At 41.0% G+C, this 14,200-nt stretch overlaps 1 protein-coding gene across 3 annotated transcripts in view; it reads left to right on the top strand.

Annotated features, from left to right (window-relative positions):
- The window catches only part of LOC131223226 (uncharacterized), a 37,583-nt gene that overhangs the window by 21,147 nt on the left and 2,236 nt on the right, over positions 1 to 14,200 (top strand). For 2 of the 3 annotated variants that reach the window (XM_058218555.1, XM_058218553.1), the window contains exons 2-6: positions 10,436 to 10,633; positions 11,662 to 11,744; positions 12,639 to 12,698; positions 12,820 to 13,053; positions 13,123 to 13,185. In XM_058218555.1, coding sequence (XP_058074538.1) covers positions 10,436 to 10,633; positions 11,662 to 11,744; positions 12,639 to 12,698; positions 12,820 to 13,053; positions 13,123 to 13,185 — 638 coding nt within the window. The remainder of the gene's footprint in view (positions 1 to 10,435; positions 10,634 to 11,661; positions 11,745 to 12,638; positions 12,699 to 12,819; positions 13,054 to 13,122; positions 13,186 to 14,200) is intronic. The other variant, XM_058218554.1, reaches the window with a different exon arrangement.

The raw sequence follows: 14,200 nt of genomic DNA, 5'->3' as shown, positions 1-14,200 counted from the left end.
CACCGTCGATCTGGCTTGATGACGACGTCCAGGGAGGGCCTCCTAGTTAGAAGATAGATTTTTGGTTCATTAGAGTGGGCCCGATAATCAAGTAAAGCCCATCATGGGATCTTATGATCGGGGCCCACTAGTCGAATTAAGTTCATACTTTAGGTTTTGCTTATTTATATTATTTAGAACATCATGAACGCTTTAGATTTCTTTTTTTTTATTTTTATTTTAGTTTACTTCATTGCCAAGTAATAGGTTGCGTACATGGCGCGAGTTTTGGGGTATAAAGTTTTCTTATAAATAGGCACTCCTTGTAGTTCTTTTGATTTATTGAAGTTTAATAAAAAAAATTGCAAGTTTTTTCTACTCCCTGAGTTTCTGAGTTGTGGAAAAATTCAAGTGGGTGCGAAGCCCTACCCGTTCCAGCCCATTTTTCCTGCCTCTACCTCTCATACCTACTATTTCCGACCTTTCTTCCCAGCCTCTACCTCTCATACCTAGCCTTCACACACCTAGAAAGGAAATAGAGGATATCCTGGACTATCAGATAGTTTCAACGTCGGACGGCGGGTTTCAAAAGTACTTGGTTAAATGGAAGTCACGCCCAGCTTCAGACAGCGCGTGACTCATTGAGGAGCTTCAGAGACTTGATCCTGACATCCTGGAGCGGTTCAGGAGTTTTATTTCGCCAGTAGCGAAATCTTCGCAGCCGGGGAGAATTGATGAGGACATCAAGCGCACACGCGCACGCACACCACCCCCTACGCACGTACGGAAGGAGAGGGAGGGCCCCATCGTCGATCTGGCTCGATGACGATGTCCAGGGAGGGCCCCCTAGTTAGAAGACGGATTTTTGGTTCATTAGAGTGGGCCTGATAATCAAATCAAGCCCATCATGGGATCTCATGATCGGGGCCTACCAGTCGGATTAAGTTCATACTTTAGGTTTTGCTTATTTATATTATTTAGAACATCATGAACACTTTAGATTTCGTTGTTTGGTTTTTATTTTAGTTTATTTCATCGCCAAGTAATAGGTTGCGGACATGGCGCGAGTTTTGGGGTATAGAGTTTTCTTATAAATAGGCACCCCTTGTAGTTCTTTTGATTCATTGAAGTTTAATAAAAATTCCTGCAAGTTTTTTTCTACTCTCTGAGTTTCTGAGTTGTGGAAAAATTCAAGTGGGTGCGAAGCCCTCCCTTTTCGAAGGGCTAACTACCATGATGCGAAACCACATTTATCCCCATCCGCCCTTACCCTCTATCATCCACATTTCCCCCCTTCTACAATCAACTTTGCTTTGAATCCGCCAGTTTTTGCAGCAATTCTTCTCCCTACAGCCAGTTTCCAGAATCTGGCCCTGCAGGAGGGCTGAAACTTCAGCGGAGCACCACGCACAGACCGCATCTCAGATCGAGCTGAAAATCAAGGGTTTTGGAGTCCTCCCCTGGCCGACCAGACCCTAGGAGTTGGTTCGGGGAATTGGGCTACACTCGCACGTGCGGCCAAGCTCCCACGCATGTGCGCCAGGCCCTGGCCCGCTGTCCGCACGCGCGGACTATCCCGGGTTCAAGTTTCCTCCTTATTTTTCCCACCCTAGATTGCATTATCCCTAACTTATTTGCCCCTTTTTTCACCTCAGGGTTCCTTGAATTGAAATTGGGGAATCCCTTGGATTAAAGACTGATTGCTGTGCACGTATGGCTGAATTTTATTTCCCGCTGAGCATTGTTTGGTCTATAATTTTACTTGATCCAGCCCTAGCATGTGTAGGCTTGGACCCGTGCAGATTCCCCTTATTTGAATGCTTGTGCTTTTGTGTAGGATGTGGAATTAATATGGAATGTTTTGAATTAGTATGATCTAAAGCCTGAGATCTTGCATATCATATTTGAATTTCATGTCCTGCATCAGTTGGCATGGTCTGGAGGTTGGGAAGGAGATAAAGGCAATTTGGCAGCTGTGCTTGTTGGTGGGCGCGGTTGGGGAAGAAAGGAATGGGGGTTGCTTTTGAAATAGAGCCACACTCCAGAATGGGTGATAACGGGAGTGACGGGTTTTGTTATTGAATGGATTTGGTAGGGTGTGTGGTTGCTCCCCTTTCTTTGTATAGTGTTTTGTGCCAGCTCGACGCTCTGTTTTATGAAATTACCGTCACCTTTCAAAAAAAAAAAAAAAGGAAAAAGAAAGAAAAGAAAAAACAATGAACACTTTATGCTTAAAAAAATTGATGTGTCCTGCACCTGTGTTAGACACATGTCAGAGAGAGATCGACCAGGCCATTATGAGTGAACCTTAATTTCTTCTTCCATCTTGTAATTATGCATCACTAAAAAATAAAATATTTATATGGTCCTAATGTATTTCTTTTTTTGTGGATATGTTCTTTTACACCTTATGCATGTACAAGTTAAAAATTTATGTAATTATCATTTTACAACATCATTATATATCTATATGGGCACTGGTGTTCGAGTTGTCGGTATCGCTACAAGTTTCGTTGGCCGGAGATAAAGATATAATATTGTCATCGTCGATAATATCGCCGATAACCGGAAATGCGGAGAAAATGGGAAAACATGTGGATAACGATGGAATTTTTTAGTGAAACTTCAGGACATGCCTAAATATACATATTTGCATATTCAAGAATTAAAAAATTACAAAAAATGCATTAAATAATAAGTTTTCATTTAATGGGGCCCAAAAAGCATGCGTTGCTATAAAAAATCACTCTAATAACTAAAATGAGTATATATAATATAAATGCAACTAGCATATAATAATTAGTACATGTAAAAGTAAATGAATTCAAAAATTAAATGTATTTTTCTTAACGGTAATGTAGAATGTTGGTCCTACTTGGGAGTTAGGACAAACATACATTAGATCCACCACATCTATTAGGTGGGCCGTCACATTTTGATGCAGGATATGAAATTAAATATGACATGCAAGATTTCAAGCTTTAGATCATACCAATTTTAAACAACCACAGAATTCCACATCCCACATACGATCAAACGTTTAACAAGGGGAATCTACGGGGGTCCAAGCCTACACACGTTTAGGGCTGGAAAATAAAATTATAAACCAAACAATGCCCAAAGGAGTGTAAGATTCATCCACTCTTGCTAAGGATTGTTCCCCAATTCAAGAGATTCACAATGTTTCAATTCGGGGAAAGTCTAAGGTTTGCAAAAGTCAGAAAACTTGAAATTTGAGATTATCTAGGGTTAAGGTTAGGGATTTAAGGCAAGCGAGGAGTGAAATAGGGGAGAGAAAAACCTGAGACAATCCACACATGTGGATAGCAGCCCAGCCTAGACGCACGTGCGTGGGTTCCTGTCCGCACGTGTGTGGGGCCTATGAAACTAGAAACGACTAGCTAGGGGTTGGTTAGCTAGGGAAGGTCCACCCTCACGCCAAGTTTCACGTCGATCCGCGGTCCGATGTGTGTCTAGTGCTCCGCCGAAGTTTTTGCCCCCTGGTGGGCCAGAATCTGAAAATCTGCTGTAAAGGAGAATTTGGGTGCAAAGAAAAGATAAATCTGAAGATGGGAAGGCTGTGGGGACGATTTGGGATGGTTGTAGCTTCGCACCATGGTAGTTAGCCCTTCGAGGAAGGGAGGGTTTCATACCCAATTAGCTTCTTCAACTCCTAGGAATAGAGAAGAAAAAATGCAGAATTTTATTCATAAACTTCAATGAAAAAAACTACCTGGGGTTGCCTATTTATAAGAAAACCCTAAACCCCAAAAGCCGCGCCATGTGCGCACACTATTACTTAGAGACGAAGTAACAAAAATAACAGCTAATCAACACAATCAAAACCGTTCATTATGTTCTAATAACGATAATAACCAAAACTTAAAATCCTAAATCATTTATGATAGTGGGCCACGATCATAAGATCCAATGGTGAAATCCCTATGATGATCGGGTCCACTCCAATGCTCCATAGCACGACCCCCTAACTAAGAGGTCCTCCATAGATGTCATCGTCGATCCAGATCGATAGTGGGGCCTTCCTCCTTGAGTACGTGCATAGGGTGGGGGGCGTGCGCTTGTGCATGATGTCTCCATCAACTCTCCTCGGCTGCAAAGATTTCGCCACTGGTGAAACGAAACTCCTGAACCGCTCCAAGATGTCAGGATCAAGTCACTGGAGCTCCTTCTCAGTGAGCCACGCACTGTCTGAAGTTGGGCGTGACTTTCACTTGACCAGGAACTTTTGAAATCCACCATCCGACGTCGATACTATCTGATGGTCCAAAATATCCTCTATCTCCTCTCTGTGTGTGGGAAGGGTAGGTATGAGAGGTAGAGGTTGAGAAGATGGGTCGGGAAGAGGCCATGAATCAAGGGAAAGGTTTGGGGAATCAGGATGGCTCGGTGCAAGGCTGGATAATGTATTAGTGGTTCCTTGAAATGCAACTAGATCCTCCACATTGAATATGGAACTAATTCCCATGGAAGGTGGAAGATCTTCCACATACGCATTGAGATCGTTTCATTTTATAATTTTGAATGGTCCAGCATTATGCGCGTGTAATTTACGGCTCCCTGAGAGTACCCCTCTGGCCTAATGCGGACTATCACAGAGTTCCCTACATTGAATTTCTTGAATCGTTTATGTTGGTCTGAAGAAATTTTGTAATGTTCATTACTAGTATTGATCTTTCGCCTGATTTCTTGATACAATGAATGAATGTGATGTGTAAAGGATTGCAAACTCTGATGACCTATGGGATAGGGACATAGGGACAAGATCAATAGGCTTCCTGGGAACAACATCATACCAAAGTGTGACTTTATATGATCCAAACTGAATAGGAACAAGACAACGGTATGAGATTGGACTGAAAGTTTCATCAACCCAAGACATTTTGTAGGGTTGAGGATGAGCTTCAAACTTCAAGCCCAATTGGCTCACAGTACCAGTTGATGCAACGTTGGTACAACTACCATTATCTACGATCATCTCGCAGCTCTTATCACCACATTTTACGTGAGTATAGAGGGTCGTGTTGCGGTGCCAATCGTCGGTATTCTTTGCTTGTGCAAAGGCGCGACGCACAACTGCCAGGGTCGCAGATTCTTATGCTCCCTCTTCCTCATCATTAGGGGTTTCTGCTGACTCATATTCTTCCTCCTCACCGTCACTTTCTGGTTGCACTACTTATACTTGCCCATCAATAAGGAACAGCTTGGTGCCTTCTCTCGTGCCACACCGGTGGGCAAAGTGACCAAACCCCTGATATCTAAAACTCCTAGTCCCATCACTTTTACGCGAGCTAGACCCGACAACTCCTTTACCCTTATCATCCTTGGGCTTAGATTGAACACCACTAAAAGGCTTGTATTGATATCCAGAGCTAGGCTTAGCCCCAGAAGGGTTGGCCTTAGCGCTAGAATTGCGAGGCTCAAACCGCCTGTCCACAGGTGTTTTGAGGTATTGCTCGACCTCCAACACTATTTGATACATTTGTTCAAGAGTGTCTATGTCCTTGGCGAGCAACTCTCTCCTAATGTCAGAACGGATGCCCGTCTTAAATCGAGCAGGAGTAAATATGGGATCCTCATCAACTTCACACCGGGTGAAGTACTTTTCGAACTTCTCAATGTATTCAGCCACACTCATGGAACTTTGTCAAAGAGACTGCCATTCTTTAACCAACCTCAAGTGATAGGAGAGAGGTACTTTTCCTTAAGAGTTTCTTTCATTTCTCCCCAGTGGATTATTGGGGGCTCCCTCGACCTTTCTTTCTTTTGCTCCACAGTAGACTAAAACCTCTTTGCTTGGTCCACAAGCTTCATCTTGGCAAATCGGACTCAACGAGCATCCGACATATCGTACCACTCAAAATAGTAGTCCATATCTGCCAACCAATATAGAAAAGCTTTAGAGTCCAAGTGGCCATCAAACGTAGGGGCCTCTACTCTAACTCCCTAGAGGAGTCGCGCATCTGGGTCATACTGATCATGATGCCCCTCGCGGGGTGGGTGCACGAGTGTGTGCTCATGACCAATTCCTTGGCCGCCTACATTCCTTTGTCTATCCTCCTGACCACCTGCCTAAAATTGGGCATCTTCCCCAATGGTGGGGTTTGCCCGGGCGGAGGTCTCTAGTTGGGGTAATGCGCACATTAAGCTGTTCAAAGCGTAGTTCAATACGTTGTTCCAAGCGCCTACCCAAAGACTCAAACTGTCAGGTTATATTGTTCATTGACTCTTGCAATTGCTCTATGTTTAGTGTAGGGTGCAAGCCAAAACCACGACCAGTACGTGTGGGCATACAACTACTCACTCAACTCAAAGATCCTCTAATAGACTATATGCATCTAAATGGGACTAAATGATCCTATAGCATTTTATATGAGGGAAACTACACAATGCTACTAAAATTCCAGCAACATAACTGCGCAAATAGTTCGTTAACAGAAAATTCAGCCATGAAAATTGGGGATTTTCTGACAACAAAAAATTCAGCAGTCCATGTTGTGAATGATGGGTCCTAAACAACCCTATATGATGAGACTTGATGCAAAATAGACGTGAATAGACTAAACCCTAAACATGCAATGCATTCCCCTATGAAAACCCTAAGCTCTGATACTAAATTTGATGCAGGACATGAAATTAAATATGACATGCAAGATTTCAAGCTTTAGATCATACCAATTTTAAACAACCACAAAATTCTACGTCCCACATACGATCAAACATTCAACATAGGGAATTTATGGGGGTCCAAGCCTACACACGTTTAGGGCTAGAAAATAAAATTATAAACCAAACAGTGCCCAAAGGAGTATAAGATTCATCCACTCTTGCTAAGGATTGTTCCCCAATTCAACAGATTCACCATGTTTTAATTCGGAGAAAGTCTAGGGTTTGCAAAAGTTGGAAAACTTGGAATTTGAGATTATCTAAGGTTAGGGTTAGGGATTTAAGGCGAGAGAGGAGTGGAATAGGGGAGAGAGAATAACCTGAGATAGTCCACACGTGTGGACAACAGCCCAGCCCAGACGCACGTGCGTGGGTTCCTGTCCGCACGTGTGTGGGGCCCACAAAACTACAAACGGCCAGCTAGGGGTTGGTTGACCATGGGAGGTCCACCCTCACGCCAAGTTTCACGTCGATCCACAGTCTAGTGTGTGCGTAGTGCTCCGTCGAAGTTTCGGCCCCCTGGTGGGCCAGAATCTAAAAATCTGCTGTAAAGGAGAATTGGGTGCAAAGAAAAGATAAATCTAAAGATGGGAATGCTGTGGGAGATGATGGATGTGGGGACGATTTGGGATGGTTGTAGCTTCGCACCATGGTAGTTAGCCCTTCAAGGAAGGGAGGGTTTCGCACCCAATTAGCTTCTTCAACTCCGAGGAATAAAGAAGAAAAAACGCAGAATTTTATTCATAAACTTCAATTGAAAAAACCTACATGGGGTTGCCTATTTATAAGAAAGCCCTAAACCCCAAAAGCCGCGCCATGTGCGCACACTATTACTTAGAGACGAAGTAACAAAAATAACAACTAATTAACGCAATCAAAACCGTTCATTATGTTTCTAATAATGATAATAACCAAAACTTAAAATCCTATATCATCTATGGTAGTGGGCCACGATCATGAGATCTAATGGTGGAATCTCTATGATGATCGGGTCCACTCTAATGCTCAATAGCACGGTCCCCTAACTAAGAGGTCCTCCGTAGATGTCGTCATCGATCTAGATCGACGATGGGGCCTTCCTCCTCCTTGAGTATGTGTGTAGGGTGGGGGGCATGCGCGTGCGCATGATGTCCCCATCACATTTTCACTATATATCATTAAATTATATCAAATAAAACACTTAATTAGGCTAAATAAAGGTGTAAAATTATCTTAAAACTCTAAATTTAAGTTTAAATAAACGGTTTGGAAAAATGGATGAACGGCGTAGATAAAATACAAACATGATAGTGGGGCCCGAAGAGCACCGTCCAATAGCCACTGGCAACACAACGTCAATAGGCCACCCACGTCGGGAATGGTTAGGTGTTACCTGGTTAACAACTTAGTGGGTGTTACCCCTACAGCGGGGCCCACCTTGATAATTTGTCGAATATCCATGCCGTTCAACCGGTTCTACAGTCCATTTTAGGACCAGGTACCAAAAACTATGCATATCTAAATCTCAAATGGACCACACCACCAGAAATAATGGTGATTAAGTGCCTCACCATTAAAAATTCCAAAGGACCCATCGTAAAGTTTTCATAATGTTTATTTGCAATCCAACTTCTTTATAAAGTCAAGAAGATCTGGATGACGAGAAAGTAGAAAGATTAGATTGATCCAAAAATATTTTGGCCTACGAAAAGGTTTTAATAGTTATTCATCACTTTTTCCATTGGTATGGTCCACCTGCGATTTGGATCTTCTTATGATTTGGGATCTCCTCCTAGAATGAGATGTAAAAATAGATGGACGACATGGATACATAGAAAATACATCAAGGTGGGCCCCACATGGTTAGAGTAACACCCACCAAGCTGTTACCCGGGTAAAAACTAATCTGCTCCCATTCACATCCAGGCGGAAATTGGATTGTGCATGCTTTTATCCTATTGAGTAAACTCTATTGGGCTCACCGCAAATGTATGTACTATGTAGTTTATCCATGTCGTCTATCCGTTTTTCCATCTCATTTTAGGACTTGAGCTCAAAATTAAAGCATATCTAATGCTTAAGTGGACCACACCACATGAAACAGTGGGAATAATGATTTCCATTGTTGAAACCTTCTTAGGGCCCATAGTGATGTTTATTTGTCATCCAACCTATTCATAAGGTCACACGAACATGGATGAAGAGAAAACAGAAATATAAGGCTGATACAAAACTTTTGTCGCCCTTGAGAAAAAGAATTTTTCTATGGTAAACGTTCAATTCACACAATTTCCTGTGGTGTGGTCCACCTAAGCTTTGGATATGCTTCATTTTTGGGCTCGTGCCTTAAAATTATCTAATAAAATGGATGGGTGGAGTGGATCAAATACATTAATCATGGTGGGTCCCACAGAGTTTACTCAATACGCAATCCGCTTCCATTCGACGTGGTTTGGTTGGATCCCCGAATCTACCGAGGTCGGCGGATCCCTAATTGTGGGGCCCACTGTGAAGTATGTGCCTTACATCCACACCGTTCATCATATATGGCGACTCATTTTAATGCATGATTTGAAAATTGAACCAGATCCAACTCTTAAGTGAACCACACCACAGGAATTGTGTGAATTGAACGCGTACCATTAAAAACTTCTTGGGGGCCACAAAAATTTTGAATCAGGCTGATATTTGTTTTATCCCTTCATCCATGCCTTTGTATATTTATGAAAAGGTTTGATGACAAATAAACATCATTGTGGGCCCTAGGAAGGTTTCAATGGTGAAAATCATTATTCTCATTATTTCTTGTGGTGTGGTCCACTAGAGCTGTGGATATGCTTTAATTTTGGGATTAACCCCTAAAGGAAAAATGAATGGACGGCATGGATAAATCACATACATTCACGGTAGGCCCAGAGAGTTCACTCAATACGATAAAGCGTACGATATAGTCCACTTCCAAAATTCCGAAGCTTTAAAAAAAAAATGGCTTTTGTTTGTGAAGAGGGGTTTTGGCCGAAGAAAGGGGGATTTTCGATTGAGGGTTTCAAAATCCTATATCCAACAAAAATCAGAAAAAAATCTCTCAAAATCCCCTATTCTTTGCCGAAATCATGTATTTGTGGCATCAATCTTCCAATCGAAAGAAGGGAAAATTTCAGGTTTTTTTTTTTTTTTTACCTCTATCGAAGACGGGAGCTGTCGATTGATGCCCACGAGATTCTCTTCTTCCGAGTTCCGATCAACCATCAACCAGGTATCACCGAAATAAAAGGTTTTTTTTTTTTTTTTTTTTTGATTTTTACCTATTATCGAAAAAAGAGGTAGTTGGCTACAACTTTTCCGTGATAGGTTACGTGGTTGGTGGCTACAATTGATATTGTCAGAGAGAATCCAAAATTATCGACAATATTGCTGATATTTCGCCGATAATCCAAAGAGAAACGAAAAATTGGGGTTTCGGTGTCACTAGTCTAGCGACACCAATATTATCAGCATTTCATCAGCAATGCGAACCTTGATGGGCACCTCAGGATGTTACGGTTTTACAGGGTCCCTTGTGCCAGACACCTAATTCCCATGTCCAACACTGCCAGATGTCCATGTCCAAGTTACATAGATGCAATCACATAATCTTTAATACCTTTCTTTTCCTACTTCTAGTACAAACAATCACTTTTGCGATGAGATAATGCCTTTCTGTTTGAATTATTTGGTTGAATCATAGCTATCTTCTCTACTGAACAAGTATTAATGTTTATCTGAGTCATTCATATCTTGGATCTCATCTCAGGTAGCCTAGGAGGGCTTTCTTCTATCAATTTGTCTAACTGCTACTTGGATTCCACTAAAACCAAATGCGGTAGACTAGAAGCATCGTATGGGATGAGAAGAGCTTGGATAAGGCAGAAAGCAGTACGGTTTGCAGGTTTACTGCAATTGCGGAGATCTGCAGATTCATTAACTGTAAGCTGCGGTCCATCTTCTGAAAGTATGTTCTTGTCACTTTCAGTGCTTATTTTTGCATTATCAAATATCCATTTATATGCTACCTCAACATTTCAGCAATATATGTAGTGTAAGCTGGATATGTAGCCCCAAATAAAGCATGGATTATGTGGTTCTGAGCCTTAGGAAACACAGATTGCATGGGTTTGCAATATTGCTGATGTGGGGTCCATGAATTGGTAATCCAGACCTTTGATCTGATGGGCTCTACCATGTCTGGGGAAATGCATAAAAATCATGGGTTGAAGATTGTACCTGCAATCTATGCCTGTGGATTGAAAGGTAATGAAAAAACGTGTGAACTGTCCACATTCAATGGAAAAAGAGCCAAAATTTGGAGGGTTAGGATATTCTTATCTGGGGAGTTTTGGGGCATCCTCTATCCATCACAGGCCTATCAGATCAGTTGTCTGGATCACCAAACCATGGGCTCCACATGCATGGAACTGGGTGCATCAACAAACTGTTTTTATTTATTTATTTATAATAATGTCAGGATCATGTAATTCCTCTTTCATTTTGATATAAAGGTGACTTCTTAACTATCTATCCAACACACACCACACACCTAAGCTTAAAATTGGACACTGGCCATTTGGTTTTAACCATCTGATGCCATCTGTTGAGTTTGGACTGCTGACGATTTTCTTTTTAACTGTCGACTTGATGGTCACTTATTGGTTGGTTAGGATCTTGATGATTGTCCTATATGCATGACTTCCTGGATATGGTCCATTTGCAATGGGTTCCATGGTTTGGACGGTCTAGATTGACATACATGGGTTCCACATCTATGGTAGATCAATCACTTCCATTTAAGAAATGGTGGAAAACACACATCATGCTCTCAAGTCTAGCCCATTCAAGATTGCAATGATGGGGAGGTGCTCCATAATGTTTGGTTTAGTTGGACAGAATTCTGGGCTGCATTATACATATGCAGCCCACAATTTGATTAATTCCCAATGATTTGTGTCAATCAATTTCAACTAATTAAGCTAATGTGCTCAGCAGCTGTGAAAAATTTAGGGGATGATTTGGAAGAAAAGAAATCCATCAGTTCAACGGGTCATGTCATTCCAAATTCATTACAGGTATGTTTTCCATCAACGTGCCTTTGTGAATAGTATGAAATCTGATATCCAGATCTATTATTCTGCAGATGCATCTAAAAGATTTTTTATTTTATGTTTTGGTATATAATATATAGTCTGGTCCATTGACAATCAAACATTTGATGTTTGCTGAACTTGAGATCCAGTCATTTGACATGTGATCGTTTCTTGTGAGCAAATCCAGCATTGGATTCAATTAGATTGATCACGGAAGAATTGGTATTTTATGCATGAATATAATTGGAAACAATTCCGTCTTAATTTTCATGTATTTATATGTGTACTCTTTTATTCCCTATGCTTTTATGAATGCGTATCTTGTTATCATTTTGTATTGGTTACTATGCTTTTACAATGTAGTATCTATACAATAATTATCTTTTACCATTTTCATGTTACTTTACAGATCAGTTAGGATCTGGTTTTGATCACCATGTGATGCACCCAAACATGTTTCTATGTTTGTGTCATGTTGTGACATTTCCTTTCACATTTTTTAATTCCGTATCGTCGAATGTGAAGGGTCCAAAATCAAGGCTGACCTGCTGAACAGGTGAGGACGCATGCACGATGTATGTGGACGTTGGCTGATCTATTTTAACTGTCGAATTTATTGTTCACATGTGGTCCACCTGATGAGCGAACTTCCTACTTTGGGCCAGAGTATCTTTGCAGTTGTCCCACACCTGATTGGTGGCCCTGATCTTAGATACAATTCCCATGCTGTTACACTGTTCCACGAAGAGATCCTTGGTCCTATTCATGCAAATGACCTTTGCAGGGATTTTTTGGTTTTTTTTTTTTCTTTTTTTCTTTTTTTTTTCTTTTTTTGTTTTTTTGATGTAGTACCAATTCATCCAAATTTCTTTACAGGTGGAATCTTTGCTCACACAAATCTGTGATACATCTACTATAGCAGAGTTCGAACTAAAAGTAAGAGATTGTCTTTCTAACCTGAAGCAGAAATTGTGATTGCTGATTTGGTTTCTCTGATAAGAAAACGCAGGTTTTTTTTATTTTTTATTTTTTCTAACTCTCTTCTTTTTATGTTTAGCTTGGTGGCTTTCGGCTATATGTCACAAGGGATTTGAAGGGGAAAAGTGAACCGCTACTTCCTCCCAGTCCCCCTCCAATCAATACAAATGTTGCTGTTGAGACTCCTGATTTGAACGGATCAGTCACTACCCCGTCCTTAGCACTCTCTAAGCCAAAACCTTCTATAGGCGGAATCCAGAGGTTGCTTGAGACAGCTACAGATGAAGGGTTGGTGATACTTCAGTCCCCAAAGGTGAGATTTTGCAGAATTTTACTCATTTGGTTCTTTCAAGGCCTCACTATTAACACCTTATTTATGTAGGTGGGCTATTTTAGAAGATCTCGGACTATAAAAGGGAAGCGGGCACCTCCACCATGTAAAGAGGTACCCATTAGCTGATCTTTGTTAGACAGAGCCAGTTATGTATTCTGTTATTTAGAAAACTTCCAAACTTGGTGCTTGGACATGAAGTTCGACCAACTTAATTGGTTTGGTGGGGATCAAAGCACCATGTTTCAAAAAATCGTAGCACTAGTAGATTTCTGGAAAATCTAAACTTGGCTGGTTATTATATAAACTCAGATGAGTTTATGCAAGGCGAAAATTGGAAGTTTTCCTTTCTGGTCTGTTGTTTCATTTTTCTTTGTTGTTTCCTCTTAATTCAGGGAGCTATTTTTGTAAATTTCAAGAACATCGTTGAAACCAATGCTTTTAAATCTGGACTGGGCCCAGACCCATTTTCATTGGTGGTTTGGTCCGACCAGGTTAACCTGTTCCGACCTGGGACATCTGCTTAAAGTCTAATTAAAAAGAAAAGAAAAGCAAAGCTGTGGGTAGTAAGCTTACATTCTTTCAAGAAAATTTGTAACCATTACTTGACCCCCAATCTGACCTGATTTGATGGCCCGTTCCAGACTAAACTGGTATGATTAAGTTCGATCCGAGTTTATAAACATTGCCTGAAACGCTTCTCTCCATCCACCAGAATCATCCCCCTTATATAACCCAAATATACTTTACTCTTTGCATTCCTTCTCTCCTCGGTTTGCATGTACACAGGTTGCTGTGTACTGTCTATAACCTAAATTTGGCCCACCTACGCAGATCTGTTGATCTTCCTTTTTTCTAGGTACCATTCTCCTCTCCTAAATCATTCACATGAGTAGCAAAAAACTCTAATCCAAACCCTATAATTTTGCTTCCTAAACCTGATTGTCCTCTTTATGTATGGTATTCAAGCACTACAAGTTCCTAGCTGCTCATTTATTGATTTCTTTTATTGATTTACATTTTTCTTAAAACAATTTTCATTTTTCTAGTGAGGATGACATGGTTTCTTTCTTGTTGTTATTTAGAGTACTGCCTGTAATTTCGGGCATTTCAAACTTTCAGAGGAAAT

The sequence above is a fragment of the Magnolia sinica genome, chromosome 13 (assembly GCF_029962835.1).
Source record: "Magnolia sinica isolate HGM2019 chromosome 13, MsV1, whole genome shotgun sequence".
Classification (NCBI taxonomy): domain Eukaryota; kingdom Viridiplantae; phylum Streptophyta; class Magnoliopsida; order Magnoliales; family Magnoliaceae; genus Magnolia; species Magnolia sinica.
This window is presented reverse-complemented; position numbering and strand designations above follow the sequence as displayed.